This window comes from Ammodytes marinus (genome assembly GCF_949987685.1).
Source record: "Ammodytes marinus genome assembly, chromosome: 11".
Classification (NCBI taxonomy): domain Eukaryota; kingdom Metazoa; phylum Chordata; class Actinopteri; order Uranoscopiformes; family Ammodytidae; genus Ammodytes; species Ammodytes marinus.
In genome coordinates, this window is record NC_137215.1 from 10,060,975 (window position 1) to 10,079,337 (window position 18,363).

Genomic DNA, 18,363 nt, shown 5'->3' on the forward strand with positions numbered 1-18,363 from the left:
CATGCTTAGTCATGCCAGAAATGAATATATCAGTCATCAAGTGAGTCTTGCAGCGAGATGTACTTTTGTAATGGAAGAATATGAATCATTTATTTTCAACACATAATTCGATTTTGTAATGACGTCAGTTTTTAATATTACTTTGTACTTTGTCCTTATGCTGTAGGTTAACAGGAGGAAGACTCCTCTGGTGTATGTAGTTAAACATAAGGCCATAAATTAAAGCAAGCATTATGCAGAGAGTGTTGACAGGGCAAACATACCGTAAAGTATTTATAGATAAGAGAGGCAGTGACCAACCTGAGTGTGTAGAGCTCCTGGTGTCTTTCCTGATGATTGATGCAAAGGGGATCTCAAGCTGTGTTCTCTACCTGTGGTTCGCCCCCCATAGAGTTCCCACAGGTGAGGAGACACTGGCAGGCCTACAGATGCCCAGGTGTACAGCTGCTCCTCCTGAACAAATTGCAGAAAAACAAGAAAGTACATATAAATTATCCAAGGTCAAATGTGTGTGTTTAGAGCTACTTGCTCTCACCGTGGACTTAAGTGTATACGGTGGTGAACACATGGTGGAATGCACTGGTTATCCCATCCACTATAGCGCTATGAGTCAAGTGGTACCTCTTTCTGCAAGCATCATGTTTGGAAACACTTCTGCAGCAGAAAGAGCCTACTACTGCCATGCATGCAACTCTTTGACAGGTTTACAGTCCTTCTTTGAGCAGTGTTTTCCGTTTGCATAGCCCATATAGCAATCGGTCTGAAAAATGTAGATTGCAAATGCTTGTTTACAACCTTTAGTTTATCGTCTCAAAGCATCACGTTGTTTACGCAAGTAAAAGGTACTATTTATTGCCTTTATTGCCTTTTTTATAGCCTGACTCTTTACTACTCTGTTTGTTTTGTGTCACTGTCGGAATTGCATTGCCCTGAAAAAAATGCCATTTCATTCTGCATTGCACACTTCTGCTGTATTGTTAGATCGACAATAAAGTTCTTGAATCGTGAATCTTGAATAATGAATGACTCCTACGTTGTGGGCTGAGTTATATTTCTAGCTTTCAAAGTTAATTATTATCCTGCCTCTGTTTGTTTTTCCAGCAGAAACTCCCCTGTTACACCAATCAGTCTGTTAGTATTTGTGTCAGTGACTAAGAATGGTGGGCTAGTCAATACTTTTTGGAAAGTAAAACTACTATGAATAATGTTTCTCAAATAGTGTCTTCCTAATCACTTTGAAGAAACAGCTATTTATAATTGGAGAAAAAGTGCATTTGTAGTCCAATTATTTTACAGTACTTACTTTTAAAGATGTATAAGGCTCATTCAGAGGACCCAGTTATGAGTGTGCCCAGAACAGTGCTAAGTATTATGTATCATATCGAAACAGTGCTTGCAGAACCTTTAGCAGCGGTAGCAAAGTGATGTGATTGGGTAAACATTTTGCATATATTTGAGATAATGACATTTGTAAAGACTGTGCTGGCAAGTAGTTTGAGCATACATTTCTTCTCTTTTGGTCCTGAGACATTGTTTCTCTCAGTACAAAACACATTAGCTGGATTATAGTAACACACACATACAAACAGCATGCCAAATTGATGTTAGTCCATGCCACTCGTTTGTACTTTTCACTTGGTAATGTTTTGTCAAGTGCAAAAGGGATGAAAATTGATTTATTCACCGTTTTTAGATACTCATCCTCCCCAAAGCGCATTTTTGGAGCGAAAATAGCTGACAGATTATTTCATTTCAGAGGGTATGCATAACAAGAAACGGACCACACCTACATTTGTTCACTCAGCACAATACAATGAGGGAATATGATACAATGTCAATGTCATATGGTTGCAAAGTAGAGGGCAAATACAGTAGGTGGTGAGAGGTTAGGGTGGAAATAAAAGGATTGTGAGATGGAGAAAGAGAAGACAGAGGCGATGCAGGAAGGGAATCATATCAGAATGAAATTTAACTGTAAAAGAAAAAATAATATAACATTTTCATATAAGGGGTTAAAAGTGAAAGGGTTGCAGAGACAGACTGGGATGATTTATTTTAAAAGGGAGATGAGCCATAAAATAGAATGTACAGTATACAATAACAAAGAGATCTGTACTCGTAATGGCAACCACTAAGGTTGTTCTGGGCTTAGTTGAATAATGCAGGGCTCCAGGCTAATCCTGAGACACAAGCAGACAGACGGGGGATAAAAAAAAAAAGATAGTCGCAGTCTGTCCAATCCTGACACAGAGAGCTTTTTGTCAGGGAAGAGCAGTCTGAGCCCAAGGCACGTGGAATTTCTTACATAACATGGTCAGCAGATGATCTACGCAAGCACAGATGTGTATCTGTTTGTGCGCATGTGTGTGTGTGTGACTGAATGAGTGTCAAAAATGAATCCAGCCATGCGTGGCAATGCCTGAACATGTATGGGTGTCTTGGGCTTTCATTTTGTATGTACACTAGTTCACTTGTGGCAGAGCTGTACATAAAACAGAAAGAGCTCTGCATTTGTGGCCTATTGTGACTGCACTATATGCAAGCAGAATAAGATGTTATTGTATTTTTTAAGAGATTATCATTCATGTGAAAAAACAGCTTGAGAACATGCACGTTCTGGTGAGTTACCTTGCTTTTGTGTTTGGTTGTTCGTGTTCAGGTTTGCACAATATATCTTTATCTGCATATGGGCATGTGCAGTATTATGTCCATGCATGTACTATATATAGGGGTGAGCTGTATTGTGCAGCTAGAGACCAACACAAATCTATTCACATTCTTTGATGTTCCACTGACAAAATAGCGAGACTAGAGTCTTTAGCCATTTTAGCAGCTCCATGAGAATATAAAGTAGGCCTAGTGCTTTGAGCTATATACAAATGTAAGAATGCTAACATGGTCATAGTAACACTGCTCACCTTTAAATGTTTAGTAGGTTATGTTTACTGTGTCCCCCCCGCATAGGTTAGCATGTTATAATCATGCTAAGATTAGCTAATTAGCACAAAACACAAAGTACAACTGAGGCTGATTGTAATGTCATTACTGGTTCTGGTATCGGGTAATAAACCTTACTATTGAAAAATTTTTGACCTGATGGAGGCACCAGATGTCATGGGAATAACAATCGGGACTTGACAGAAATGGCACTGACAGTGGCTGTGGTGAACTGTGCACATGAGCAAAGCATTGCTGGAATGGAGAATTAAAGATTCATGAAATCAAATTTCACATAGTCACCCTGTCTACATGGCACGCACCACTGCTCTTCTGATAATAAAATCTCTCTGGGATGATGACAGTAACAGCAATAAATAAAGACATTTTGTATTTATTTCTACATTATTGCCTGTTCATTGGATAAGGTTTGGATGGCTCTACATACTGTAGATAAACTGGGGACTGCAAATTGCTTGGTGCATTCTATATTCTAGTATTCCATCAGATAATCATATTCAGGCAATGCATTGGTATGAAAAGGGTGATGTAAGAAATGTCAAAATGGCTTACTGAACCATCCCTTAGGACAATCACTAACAATATGCCTCACAAATTGCTGAATTTAATCAAAACTGAGGCTATTTGCCTCTCAAAGTGTGAAGTGTTGGCCCTAATTTCACATGAAAATAGTTCCAGTTGAGTTGAGTTGCATGAAAATGAATGCTGTCTGAGATCCACCTCATATAATTTGAATAAATGGGGAACATACATTATGTCAAAGATAGGGCAGCTTTGGACTGAGCTTATGCAAGACATTTCATGTCATCTTTTTATCAAAACAAGCATGAAATTTAAGATAAAGGTCTTACGTTAAAGACTGCTGAGACAGTGCTGTCACTTTGGAGCTCTGGAGTTCTGTCGCTGAAGGGGTGCAACAGACCCTGGATCAACATTCGGCTACACAATTCCTTTGCATCCTCTTCTGTGGACCCATCTCCAGGATACATGCACAGCCGATCCAATAGGGAGCGGCCTAAGAACAGAGAAGAAGTACATTGCAAAAATGAATTTGGCCTGGAGAATAAAGGGCTCCATTATTTAAGATGGAAAAATCAACCCTGATTCTGGACTCTACATTACTTATGTTTAGATATAACTATGTGAAAGTGTTCAAGGAGACACCAACAAGTTGAAAAGAAATGTCTCAGTTTCAGATGTGATAATTAAACACCTACATGTTCAAACTCTACTCACACCCTTTACATGTCGGTGACAAGAGAGATGGTGTTAATTGTGCAGTGCAAAATTAACATATGCTGAATAACATTGACGTTTCTAGTTCATTAATAATATAATTCAGTTTTCAAACTATTCTTAACTACTAAAGGAAAAAAGAGAAAAACACATGGCTTAAACTTGTGGTGTGGTTGTACAGTTTGTTAATTCTACATTTGAAGAAAGCCCATTGAAAAACAGAGTAGATAGTCAATGTCTGGGTAATTAGGCAAGGATTAATTGGGAACTCCAACAATGACACACAGTTTATGTGGCTTTTAGACTTGCTTTATATTTACGCAAACCATGTGACTCGGGGGACAGCTGCAAATGAGTTAACACAATCCTATGACTCATGGACTGTGGACATCATTTTGAGTACATTGGAGCAGTTGGCTAATGCTGAAAATTGATTGCGTTGTGTAACGTATTTCACGGCAACAGACACAAGCTTAAATATAAAGAGAATAAATAATGTTTACAGTTAATTAAAATTCAGTGTCAAATTAGTACAGGTTGAGGCATTTATTTGTGATCTCATAAACGTTTTTTTTTCTACCTACCCTCTCATTTCCCCGTATTCCACATCCCCAGTTGCAAGCTAGAAAACCCATTGGTAAATTAGTAAATAAAACCAGGACAGAATACTGTATGTCCACACAATTTGAAATGCCACATGTCAAATGTTGATGTTAATGGGTATTTGGTAATGCACCTCCATTGTTTGGCTACAGTAAGTTCACCTGATGAAATGTGAATGGATTTCATATCATGACTTATTTTTGTCATGCAGATAAACTGTCACTTTGGTTTAGCGTTAACATGTGTGCATGTGTGTGTGTGTGTACGTGTGTGTGTGTGTGTGTGTGTGTGTGTGTGTGTGTGTGTGTGTGTGTGTGTTTGTGTGTGAGTGAGTGGGCATGGAATCAGAGGCTGGCATCGCCCTGGGTGGGTGGCAGGGTTGTCATTCGGTCGTCTGATTTATGAGCACAGGGGCAGACAGAGGAGAGCAGCTGAGCTCTTGAAAATGCACCACAATAGAAAGGAGAACAGAGTGGCATTGTTTTATCAGAAGGAGGCTTTTATGAGCTTGTAGATTGTATTTTTCATTCATATCCTTTGTATTCCCAATGCGATGCTTTGCATAATGTGATCATTTGTAAGTCATTAGACTTTAAATCACCAAGCAATTACCATAATGATTCCACAATACCATTACATAACAACCTAATCTCAAATAGGGACAGGGGTTGTAGCCAAACAAATAGGGGTCAAATCCGGCTCTATGGGTATTCCCAGAAACAAAACGCGGTCCCAGCTCCTGCTCGGGCTTGGCCCCCTAATAAATGATGGACAAACAAATATTTTAACCCTGCACTGGGTGCCATTAATTACTTCAAATGTGGGATCAGTTTTAAATTACTTTCCCACATACACAGCTGATAAAAAATAGTCTGCAACAAATGCAACATTATTCCTATTTGAGTTACACTTGCTGGAGGCTACAGTGCCCCTTTTTCTTTTAAAGGAAACTACTTAGCATATCTTTTTTTTATGAGACTAAATATTTGTGACATACTTGGAAAGATTGGGTCTTCAGTAGTAACCTTTTAACAGAGGTAACAAACTGGCTTGCATTTCACAAAGAGGCAAGCTAAGGCATTTCTAAAAGTATCAAAAGGGACTAACATTGCTGTTTGCTTCTCTTTTTTTAAATACGATTTACTTATACGGTCTTTAGCTCACAGATTACTATGCAGGTTTGATCTGTATTGCAGGGCTGTGACATCAACCTGATGTATTGGGTCATGGAGACTATTTCATTCTTGATCTTTTCTTTCCCTTTATTCAATACTTCCTCTGTGATGGACCTCTTGCCTCCTCTCTATCCATTGCCAGCCACATCCAAGTATAGTCCAATTTCTTCAAAATGTAAACAGGCTACTTTCACCTGGTTCACACGAAAATATCTCTACTCTCTCTCTCTCTCTCTCTCTCTCTCTCTCTCACTTACTCTTACATACTGTATGTAGATAGGATGCCATCACTGTAGAGTTAAAATTAGACACGTGCGGTTCATGAAGTTTATATAATCAACCCACCACTACTACTGGCATCACAATGTCTTCCTGAATGCCAATATGGACCAAGATATAGTGTTATACTGCTAATGGATTAATTTGGACGGGCATTAATCACAGAGGAAGTCTACACTAAAAGTCCAATCTATATTCTATTAACAGCACCTTTCGGGTTGAGTTTAATGTGTGACAACAGTTCAGTTACTTGTGTAATGTATGGGACTCACCAGAGAAGACATCCAGGTAGGGTACTGTGGTAGTAGATGTTTTCCGTCCATGATGTGCTCTTCTGGATCCCAGTGTCCAGAACCCACCACCTGTGTAACTCTTCTCTGTTGTCTCCTGCTCTGGGAATTTGGCCCCCCCACCCTGCCTCCCACTTTGCTCATCCAGCTCTGTGAACCAGTCGACAGACACCCCAATGGGCCCGGCAATGGAGCTGGACCTCTGCTTGTGCCTCCTAAACCCCTGGGCACTGCTGGAATCCACTGTTTTCCTGGGCACATTGGGGCTGGTGATGGGGGAGCCAACGGGAGATGTGAGCTGCCTTGTGGTGGTCTTAACATAGGAGGGGTGGACTGGAGGGTAGAGTTTGACAGTGGAGGTCGTGTTGGAGGAAGTCCGTCTATGCTGAGAACCAAGGGGGCCGTCTGCTGTGAGCTGGCTGAAGGACAAGCTACTCTTCCTCCTTGTCAAGGACAAGAAGTTTCGTCTCCCAGTTTCCTCTTCCTCCCCCCTCCCAGTGGACAGGTCCATGCTGCTGGCACTCCGGTGACACCCCATCGGCCCTGCCCCTTCCACCATGGGATCCAAGCAGACATATGGCACACATGTGTTTTTGCTCCCTTCAGACCAATTATGTTGACACTTAAGTGGGTGCAGAACTAGGTTTTCCTGGTCATCCTGGGGCTCCTCCGCACTCTCATATGAGGTGGTGGTGGTTGCAGTGTCAGGGAAGCTGTACGTGCTGGTAGTCTTTGGGAAGAGGCTGCCACTGCTTCTCTCTGTGTCTGGGGCTGAAGATGGTGGACCACTCCCACTCAGGGACCCTGGACCAGAAGAATGTCTTGATATGCTACAGCTTTCGTCCAATGTTGTACACCTTGCGCTTACTTCTTGAGGCAGACTTTCACTAGCAACATTGCTGGACAAATTTTCCTTATCCAGATTAAATACATTTTCGTGTGCTTTGTTCCCCTCAGAGGTTGACCATTCAGACAAGTGGCCAGCCACCATTTCTAGTGTCCCGTCACTGGTCACTCGTTGGTCTTTTATGGCCTGCTGGATGTCAGAGAGCAGGTCTTCATTTTCAGCTGCAGCTGAGTGAAAACTATAAAGGTCAGCATCCGACTCTGAGCTGGTTTTCCGGTCAACTTCATCCAGTCCACAGTGGTGACTGGCCGCTGTCAAGCCGTTTAGATCCCCCTCGACATCTGATAGCATGCCCATGTCATCAGCTGACAGGCTCGCTTCTGCACTGGGCTTGCGACCTGCTTTTGCAAAGAGTTCTGGCCTCTCAGCTTCCAACACATCATCCTTAGACAACCCTTTCACCTTTGATATGCTCTTCCTGATCCTCATGCCCGAAAAGACAGAACCTTTAGACTCTGACTTCGATTTCTTCTTAGCACTATGTTCTCCTCCTCCTTTACTTATCTTATTATGGGACTTCTTTGATTTTTTGTCCACTTCCCTCCCATCAGCATCAGCATCACAGGAGATATCCCCTGCTGCCCCACCACTTCCGCCTCCTTTCTTGTGCTTTGTTTCCTGGTTTCCCATGTTCCTGAGCAGGCGGACACCCTTGGCTAACAGGCCATACTGCTGGGGTCGAGGCTGGGCATGATGGGCTTCCTCCTGAGCTACTACTGACTGTTCTGTGTTGTTGTCTAATCCCTGCTGTCTCACTATCACAGTTGAAGGGAGCTGTGAGAATGATGCTGCCTCCCCCTGCTCCGCTGATGCTGTTGATGATGAAAGGAGGAGGAGACTGGCACTAACAGCCGCGGGCTCACTTCCACTCAGTCCGTGCTCTCCCCCCCTTCCCTGCACAGCCTCACTGACTCTCTGATCCTTTCTCTCTTTTAGCCCCTCCTCTTTTTCCCCATCTGCTCTTGCGCGCTCTGCCGTCTTGCATAACGGGCTGCTGGTCGAGCGAGCGAGTCTCTGATGTCTGCTCTGCTCTTGTCCATTTTCAGCTGAAGGGGAAAGAAAATGCTTGGGATGCCCCTGCTCTAAAATGCTTTGTTGTTGCTGGGGTTGTTGAGTTAGGAGTGAGTGCTGTTGTTTACGAAGGATGTTGGTTACACTGCTCTTCCTCCTGCCTTTGAAAGTTGTAGTGAAGAAACTCTCTTTCAGAAAGGGCACTTGGGTCTCCACTGTCTTAATAGTCTGCATCCTGACCACTGTGGCGTAATCCAAGTGGGATAAGATCTAGACAGGCTGAAGTACAGGAAAAGAACAAGTTAAAATTGCCTTCATTTTATGTTTAAACGTAGCTTTGCAATGGTAGAGAACAAGCAATCTTTCCTCAGTGGAGTCATGAGATACATGTCTCTTGTTACCATGCAGTGTGTGTTCATCATTATATACAGTATACACAGAATACAATACACAGAATACAGTATATAATAATAATGAACTGTTTCCCTCGTTTTGATTCTTGAAAAAAAAAACATCACATCAAATCACATCATTTGATTTGAGTTCATGTTTCTGCACTTTGAAGAAAACATTTTTTGGTTGGATTTATTGATACTTTATTTTTTATTCATTTGTTGTCAAAAATTCCAATTCATGATAAGATGTTCTCAGGTGACATGTTTCTACAGTTATATTCTCTGAAGAGCTACAGTGGAAATCTTTAAAATGACGCATGTTTGTTGGCCTGCCTTAAAGGCCTACTTCACCGGTTTGAATATGAAGTTGTATTGAATTCTGAGATCCTATGTAGTATAAATGTGCAAAAAAAATTAAAATCGGTTCATCCTAGCCTGAGAAAAGGAAGAAAGAGTGTTTTTTTAACCCTATATTTCTCTTTCTCGTGACATCACAGAAAGAGAAATATAGGGTTAAAAAAAACGTACTTTGTAAATATTACTGTGATGTCCCAGTAAAAGACATCACAGTAATATTTACAAAGTAAGTTTTTTTTAACCCTATATTTCTCTTTCTGTGATATCACATTTATACTACATAGGATCTCAGAATTCAATACACCTTCATATTCAAACCGGTGAAGTAGGCCTTTAAGGCATTCTTGAGTATTGACAATGCATATGGGTGTGGTACAGACATATTGTATTTGAGCCATTTAACACTTCTTCAAAGGATTTCTTCTCTAAATTAAAGAGTCAACAGTAAGTCGTATAGAGTACCGATAACTATGCAAATTGAGCGGCTGAAATCAAAACACAAATAAGTAAATAAACAACATACACATTCTTGAATGGGGATTCTAATAAAAAGAAAAACATATCATCTCACACATTCATCCAAATACTTAAATAAGTCAATTAGTCTACTTGAGTAATTGATGTTGGTTGGCTCTTGATCAAACCCAACAGACATAATGTTATCATTTTGCAACACGAGTACATTTTGCATTATTTATTATTAACATATAACAATATCTGAAACGATGAACAATCACATGGATAAACCTTCATTACTAATATAGATCTGTAACATATTATAAATGAGAGGGTACTTGCCTGACTGCTGGATTCTCCTTATGGTTCAGCACTGACTGAAGAAAACAACACAAATGGTTGTTTGTCCTCGCCTATGAGCCGCTCCTTAGCAATGGGTCACATGAAGTTGGTATTTTCCTTATCACATGCCTGGTCTCCATGGCCATCTCCCCATTAGCACTGTCTGAGACTCCCCTCACCAATTTAATCAGACCTCATCACGGGAACAAGCAGAACTGTGCAGTCAAAGTCACAGACCAATCTTGTGTTTATTTAGTTTCTGGTGGAAATGACACACTCCAGGCCAATGTCATGGTAGGGTCAGACAGTGATGCAGGAATAATTTTTAACTGAAATTAAAACAAAAGCCTCCACCCGCAGACGTGATATCAAGCTGATCAGCATTTTCTACTTTTGGTTTGGTGCAGGTAACACGTTACAATAAGGTACACAACATTGTAGTTACTACACATTTTCTATTTTTTTTAGTAACTACTACATCGAGTTTTTTAAAAAACTACTGAATAGTTATGCCTTACCTACTACATATTTTTTTTGTTTAGTTTTTTTAGTAACTACTACATAGGTATGCATTACCTACTATCTGTTTATTTTAGTAACTACTGCATAGTTATGCATAACCTACTACATATTTTTTTTATCTTTTTTTAGTAACTATTGTATGTATTACCTACTACATAGTTTTTTAAAATATTTTTAGTAACTACTACATAGTTATGCATTACCTACTACACAGTTTTTTTTAGTTACCACTGCATAGTTTTTTAGTAATAGTATTTTATTACCTTTTTTTGTAACTCTACTGCATGGTTATGCATTTTTTGTAACCACTGACCAATCTTGTGTTTTTTTTTATTTATTTTTAGTAATTACTGCATAGTTATGCATAACCTACTACATAGTTTTAAAAAAATTAACAACTACATGGTTATGCATTACCTACTAAATAGTTGTTTTTAGTTACCACTGCATAATTTTTTAGTAACTACTACATAGTTATGCATTAACTTCTACATAGTTTTTCTAAAGTTTGTTTTAGTAATCACTACATAGTTATGCATTACCTACTACATAGTTTTTTTTAGTAACTACTGCATAGTTATGTATTACCTACTATGCAGTAGATACTACAAAAACTATGCAGTAGTTCCTTAAAAAAAAGTAATGCATAACTATGCTGTAGTTACTTAAACAAACTATGTAGTAGGTAATGCATAACTATGTAGTAGTTACTAAAGCAAACTGAAAAAAATCTGCAAGCTGAATGGATAAGCCAATATACATATTTATATATATGTTCTTCTGTCATAATCACAAAGACTGTATTTGAGATTATTATATTCAGCAGGAATACTTATAAAGTTATTACATCATGTTATACTCTCAAGAAAATTTTCAAGGGCAGGAAATGACCACTACAGCTGTACTGCATAATGACCAAGGGTCCTACTAACATAATATGGTCAAACATATTAATGAGTAATGACGTTGCTGGTGATAATGTATTAAAGATAATTTTAATTGAAAAAGCAAACATTTAAATTTTGCAATTCTTACAAGTAACATGTTGTAACTGATTTCTTCAAAACAATGGCAACCATAACAACAACAACCAGTGAACATGTTCAACTACATTCAAATTGCACAGTTGATCTAGGATTGTGGGATCGTATGCTGGCAATTAAATTAAATAACTTGCACTTAATGGGTCTTTTAAGAAACTGTCTAATAGTATAATATTTCTTTTCATAGCTGATATAGAATAAATAATAACATATGACTCAAAACAGTATTGTACTCAGGGGATGCAGTATAAAACAGGTGACTAAGGGTGTATTCACACTGGGAAAGTCCGCTAGTTCACTTGCTTTGGTCCAGACCAAATAGAGTTTAGATTTTTTTTGTTTGGTGTGGTCCACTTTCATATTGCCCCTTTTGCAAGTGAACCAGCATCACGAAGCAAAACCACACGTGATCTGAGGTCATTCATTCATTGGACAGACATTCTGGGGTGGAGAGAAGCAGGTAAAACGAAGTAAAAACTGCGAAATATATAACTGATACGATATGGGGTTAAAAATAATAAATAAATAAATAAATAGGCCAACATCTAGCCTATAAATAAAATTTAAAAAAACATCAAATTAGTGTTGTTTCATATGGTTATAATATGTAGGCCTGTGTCAATGTGTGGCTTGTAGCCTATACGATGTGAAACATAATATTTACTGTGTTTTTGCTGCTGGACGCGCGGCTCGCGAGGAATAGGCTCAAGCTGACACAGCTGAATTAGCCGTGTGTCAGCTGGGTGTGAGTTCGGCGCGAGTTCGGTTTGACTCGGGGCTCCCGGTCAAACCACAACTAATCTTCCTAACAATGGCGACAACAACACTTTCCTATAATGTGAAGCTGACAGCGATTTATTAAAAAAGAAAAGGCACAGTGCTTCCTGCAATTGGGTCGGATCAAGTCCGGCCAAATTCACACATGTGTGAATACAGGGTGTATTCACACATGCTGTGTTTAGTTCGGTTGAAACGAACTCAGGTGCACTTCCACCTTCGGTGTGCATCTTTCGGACAGGTGTGAATACAGCAATCGCACTCGGGGGCGGACCAAACAAACGCTCCGAGACCCAGCTGAAGAGGTAGTCTCGGTGCGCTTCGAAACGCACTCTGCTGCAGTTCGTTTGTGGTGTGAATTTGGCCGGACTCGATCCGACCCAATTGCAGGAAGCACTGCGCCTTTTCTTTCTTTTCTTTTTTAATAAATCGCCATCAGCTTCACATTATGGGAAAGTGTTGTTGTCGCCATTGTTAGGAAGATTAGTTGTGGTTTGACCGGGAGCCCCGAGCGAAAATATTACATTTGATAATGACACGTGCGGCATACACATGCTGATATGTTCAGCGATCAGATGGAGAGGAGCGTCTCCCGTAGCCTACAGTGCCAACAGGTTCACGCTGTGCTTTGCATGAAGTGTGTGTTTTTATTGTTCTTCCCAATGGGACCGTCAATACTGTCCCCTTGGTGCTGAACTGCGCCGAACTGACACCCAGCTGATACAGAGCTTAATCAGCTGTGTTTCAGTTTGAGCCTATTCTTCACGCGAGCCGCGCGTCCAGCAGCAAAAATACAGTAAAAATTATGTTTCACATCGTAGGCTAGAAGCCACATAACGTGGCATTGTCATAGGGCTACATATTATAACCATATGAAACAACAATAATTTGATGTTTTTCTTCTTTATTTATAGGCTAGATGTAGGCCTTTTTATTATTTTTAACCCCATATTATATCAATGATAAATTCGCAGTTTTTACTTTGTTCTTCCTGCTTCTCTCCACCCCAGAATGTCTGTCCAATGAATGAATGACCTCAGATCACGTGTGGTTTTGCTTCGTAATGCTGGTTCACTTGCAAAAGGGGCAATATGAAAGTGAACCACACCAAAAAAAAAAATCCAAATTCTATTTGGTCTGGACCAAAGCAAGTGAACTAACGGACTTTCCATGCGTGAATACACCCTAAAACAGGTGAGTACAGGTGTCAGTGAGACCATGCATTGCTGGGTAGATAGTGCAACATATGTGAATACGACACAATCATGAGCTGGAACACAAAAAACACAAACATTCTGTCAAAAAGTATTTTTTTTGTTTATTGACTTAAAATATGAGTGTGATTGGAATACTTGAATTGTAACAAAATGTTTGTGTTGCCATTTCGGTAGTTTACGTTCCATATATTTAAGTAAGAATGTATTATGACACTGGAGCACATTGTGTTGAAAGCAGACAAAAATCCACCGATGACAGCCAGGAATATTTTTTTTTGCATACAGCACACCAACAAACCATTATCTACTGTGTGACCATTGTATCCAACAAATCCAACACAAACATTCTTCAGTATGTCTGTTGTCATAGTACACTTTGTCCATTGCCTCCAATACTTTTTGCACAATCTTCAAGATTTGGGTGTGGCAATGTTGTAAAAGTCATGTACTTAAGAGAAGGATAAAATAACATGCATTACATAAAGAAATCAAATAAAATAGTTACTTCCCTTAGTTGGCATCTTTATGCTGACTTTTGTTGGTGTGTTGTGTTCGCCAGCTTTAAAGAACCTGATACTAGAAACCACAAAAAATATAGATTCTCTTTACAAATCAGTAACTGTGAGTCTTGATGATATTTTTCAAGAAGAAAAACTTTACTATAAATAATAAGAAAATTAAAAAAAGTTATCTCATGAAGTTAAAATGTGGCACCTTCAATGATTTTGGACAAGTTTTGTCTTCATTTTGGCAGAATAAGATTGTGATACTGTATTGTAGAAGAGAAGTTATACAGCCTGGACAACATTTTTTTCTCAAGCCACTAGAGGCTGCCGTTGCTCTTATATATATATATATATATATATATATATATATATATATATATATATATATATATATATATATATATATATATATATATATATATATATATATATATATCAAAGATGGGTGGACTCCTATAAAAAGTTACATGTATCATTTTGTAGAAATGTAAAAGATAGTCTAACATCAAAAACACACATCTTTATAAATGGAAATCGTTGTGTGTGCAATCAATTATTGTGTATTAAGTCAGAAATGTCCAAACATACACAAACAGAATATCAGCACTGTATAATCACTATTTGTGACGGAGTAAGTACATAAAACACAACCAATGTACTCATTGTCTCCACCATAAAAACTACAACAATCACATTGAACAAAACAGCAGTTCAATGACTGTGGTGCCACACAGAATATCCACAACTCTTATTAAACTTATTTTCAGACTGGCTCAAAATCTCAGGAGTATCTAGAAAACCAAACATGAATATTACAAAAATAACACATCAGATCCCTGTTGACTGAAAGTAAGGACACACTTTGAATAAAGTTTTATATTCCACCAGACACGGGAAAGTTATATCCATGTAGAAAGGCAATGTACAGAAGTTTTAATAAAAACACATGCCAGTCAAGAGGACGGCAGGTCACATCAGTACAATGTTCAAGACTGTGAAAATGTTTTTTTTGTCTTGGCTTTCAGTGACGTGTTACAGACACACAGTTTTGTTTGGAATACAAAACCACTTTGCACAATACAGACCTAGCTACCCACAGAGATAAATGATAAGAAATCCCCAATCTTGTGTCAAAGATATCTTTTACCGCCTTGTTTCAATTGTACCTCAATAATTCTCCAGCAATACATTTGAAAGCCCTTTTCTATTATGTTCCATTCAGTTCGTTTCCCCTCAGGTTTACTGGCGTGAAATGCTTAATGGATGCACCAACACAAACACATACCTCAAGTTCACCACATAGGATTACTGTGCTTGACATGCCAGCAGAGAAACACATAAAGAATCTCTAAGCAAATACACTCCACAGGAACAAGAACATGGATAGTACGCCTTCCTTTTCCTTGTCCTTTGTTGAATCTTTTGATTCCTTGTTAGCAACCGTCCAAACTTTCTGTCCTTTACGTGGACTCTCTGGGAATCCTCCTGTGGAAGACCACTGACTGCCGCTGCTGGTACTGTTGCTTCCTCCTTTTTTTCTGGTCCCAGCGACAGAGCAGTATCATCTTAAAGGTTGTACGGAAAGTCTTGTTGCACAGGGCGTAGCACATTGGGTTGACTGTGCTGTTGACATAGCACAGCCAATACCCTACTGCCCACAGTGTATCTGGGATGCCATCATTACAGAAGGCATTTATCAACACCATAATGTTGTAAGGTGTCCATGTGATGATGAAAGCAAAGAGGATGGCACTGAGAGTTTGAGCTGCCTTCTTCTCTTTCACTAAGGACATGCGCTTCCTTTTGGTGATCTGAGTCCGAGCTCGACTTGCAAAACGCTTGGCCATGGCTGCATCTTTGATGGACAATTGAACAGAAGGGGATTTAGTGGTGGTGCTGGTGGTAGTACTATCCGTGACTGGGGTGGTAGTATGTGGGGGATCATCCAGAGAGCCTGGGCTAGAGGTAGCCTGGATAGTAGGCATTGATTGAACCTTACGTGAGCAGAAGTGTTGATGGTAGCTTTTCTCTGAACCGTTTGCTCCATCTGGAGTCGTGGGGACAGTGGCGTTGGTGTTGAGCGTTGAGAGGCTGTCTCTGTACTCCGCTCCCCTGAGGGGATCCTCCTCTGAGGCTGCATCCAGATCTTCAGATGAGGTGAGTTGGGAGTTGACAGCAGCTTTGATCCCAGGCAGGCTGAGAACAATAGAAAAAATAGCATGACTCTGGGTAATAATCTCCCTGCCACCACAATCCTCATCCTCTGAAGACCCAGAGTGGTCCAGTGAGGCAGCAGCATCATTGTTGTTCCAGCTGTCACTGCTGCTATGGTCTGGATCCCCCTCCCCCTGCCGGGTACTACCAGGTCTCCAAGAACGAACCCCGGGCCAGCAGTGGAAGCGTCCAACAATCTCTCGACATGTGCTTTTTCTTTTGGACAACCTTGTCAGTTCGTAGCTGCTGCAACTTCTAGCACTTCCTGTTTGATGGACAAAGCGGGCTTTCTCACTTCCACCGTTCCGATTTCTTCCAGCTGCCCCGCCACGTGCCCCTGAACCCTGTAACCCAAGTAACTCCTTTGAACGGTTCTGGGTCTCTAGGTAAATGCGCCAGTAGAGAACACTCATTATTGTCACAGGCAGATAGAAAGCCGCCACGGCTGTGAAGAGGGTAATAGTGGGTTCTGAGAGGAACTGAATGTAGCATTGATCTGAGGGTACTGTCCTTTTACCCTCAAAATACTGCCATAGTAGGATTGCTGGGGCCCACAGAACAAGAGAAACAAACCAGGCAAGGCCGATCATGATCCCAGCTCGCTTTGTGGTCCGTTTGGCCCGGTAGGTCAAAGGCCTGGTGACTGAAAAGTAACGGTCAAAGCTGATGACCAGTAGGTTCATTACTGATGCATTGCTGGCCACATAGTCTATAGCCAGCCACAGGTCACAGGCCCAGTTTCCCATGGCCCAGTACCCCATCACAAGATAGGCTGTGTAGAGGTTCATGGAGATGACCCCTATGATGAGGTCAGCCACAGCCAAGCTCAGCAGGAAGTAGTTATTGACCGTCTTTAGCTGGCGATTAACCTTGAAGGATACCACTACCAGGATGTTGCCGATGACTGTGACCAGTGACAGCATGCCTGTCAGCAGCACAATGAGGACAACCTGCCACAAGGGGTGGCCACCCAAGGGATCATAGGCTCCGGTTCCAGTCCCATTTTGGGATTCTGAGGAGAGGTTTAAGAGTTTACTGGTGGAAGAGGAATTATCATCCAGGGTGTTCACATGAAAAAACAGCCAGGAGGATCCTCCAGTTCCTCCTTGGTGGAGAGCATTGGATTGTGGGAAGGCTCCGGCTGCTGGGAGTGAGGTGTTGGCAGTCAAGAAGAGACCAGGGTCTGTGCTGTTTGAGCTCATTGTTATGTCCTGGCATATTCTGAAGAGAGAGAGACAGACAGACGGAAAAAGGAGGTAGGAAGGGACAGAGAGAGGGAGGAGGAGGGTCTTGGCACAAAAGGAGAAGTAGAAAGAGGGGAATGGAGTGAGTGAGAGTGAGAATGAAATGGAGAAAGCACACATGAGTAGCTGACATTCCTTTACAAATCCAGTAGGTGAGGCTAGAGACCTATTTTAGCAAGCTGGGTGTCATATATTACTCCTATCCTGTTATACAATCATTCATAACTTAATTTAGAGATGTGTTTTCACACTGTAAATGCATTGCAACCCATATATTAAATTATAATTTGACATCCGAAATAAACAAGGCTAGACAGCCAGTGGCTGCAATCACCCATGTTCTTTTATGACAGCCAGTAAATTGCAAATACATGTCAACAGGTAATCTAGGTTAGCTGTAAAGATGACTGTGTTGGGAATGCACTTTTAATGACATTAAATGTTTGAGAGGGGTGTTTTCTCCAGTCAGATCAGGTGTGTTCACATGCTTAATCTTTATTCAGAATTTAGCAAACATATAGTACATGATAAAATAATGTTCTAATCATGTGTTTTGTAATAATACCACTCAAACTCTGAGCTGATGGATTTTCTCCAAAATATGAAAAGGACAGAAAACAGCAGGTACCTGTTCATACGCCAAGTCAAGGACTGAGTGAAGTTACTGGTGATGTTGCTGGCTCCAGCAAGGCTACAGCATTATCCAACACGTTAAGTATCGGTTTGAAGAAACCTGGAAGAATAGAGATTATAAATGTATTGAAGAAGCATTATAAGATCTTGGAAGGTATTCTGGCATTTCATCCTGTCTGAATACAAAGGCTTTTAGTG

The 18,363-nt window shown here is 40.3% G+C and overlaps 2 protein-coding genes across 2 annotated transcripts in view; both read right to left on the bottom strand.

Moving 5' to 3' along the window:
* The window catches only part of fmn2a (formin 2a), a gene marked incomplete at its 5' end in the record, with an annotated part of 39,113 nt that extends 30,420 nt beyond the window's left edge, over positions 1 to 8,693 (bottom strand). Inside the window, 3 exons of the mRNA XM_080037024.1 lie at positions 301 to 453; positions 3,810 to 3,973; positions 6,524 to 8,693. Coding sequence (XP_079893150.1) covers positions 301 to 453; positions 3,810 to 3,973; positions 6,524 to 8,693 — 2,487 coding nt within the window. The remainder of the gene's footprint in view (positions 1 to 300; positions 454 to 3,809; positions 3,974 to 6,523) is intronic.
* A 6,841-nt stretch (positions 8,694 to 15,534) lies between these two features.
* On the bottom strand, positions 15,535 to 17,546 carry chrm3a (cholinergic receptor, muscarinic 3a; the record flags this gene model as incomplete). Its single annotated transcript, XM_080036522.1, has 1 exon — positions 15,535 to 17,546. The coding sequence occupies exon 1, from the start codon at positions 17,488 to 17,490 to the stop codon at positions 15,535 to 15,537; it is 1,956 nt and encodes a 651-aa protein (XP_079892648.1). The 5' UTR covers positions 17,491 to 17,546.
* Between the last annotated feature and the right edge of the window lie 817 nt (positions 17,547 to 18,363).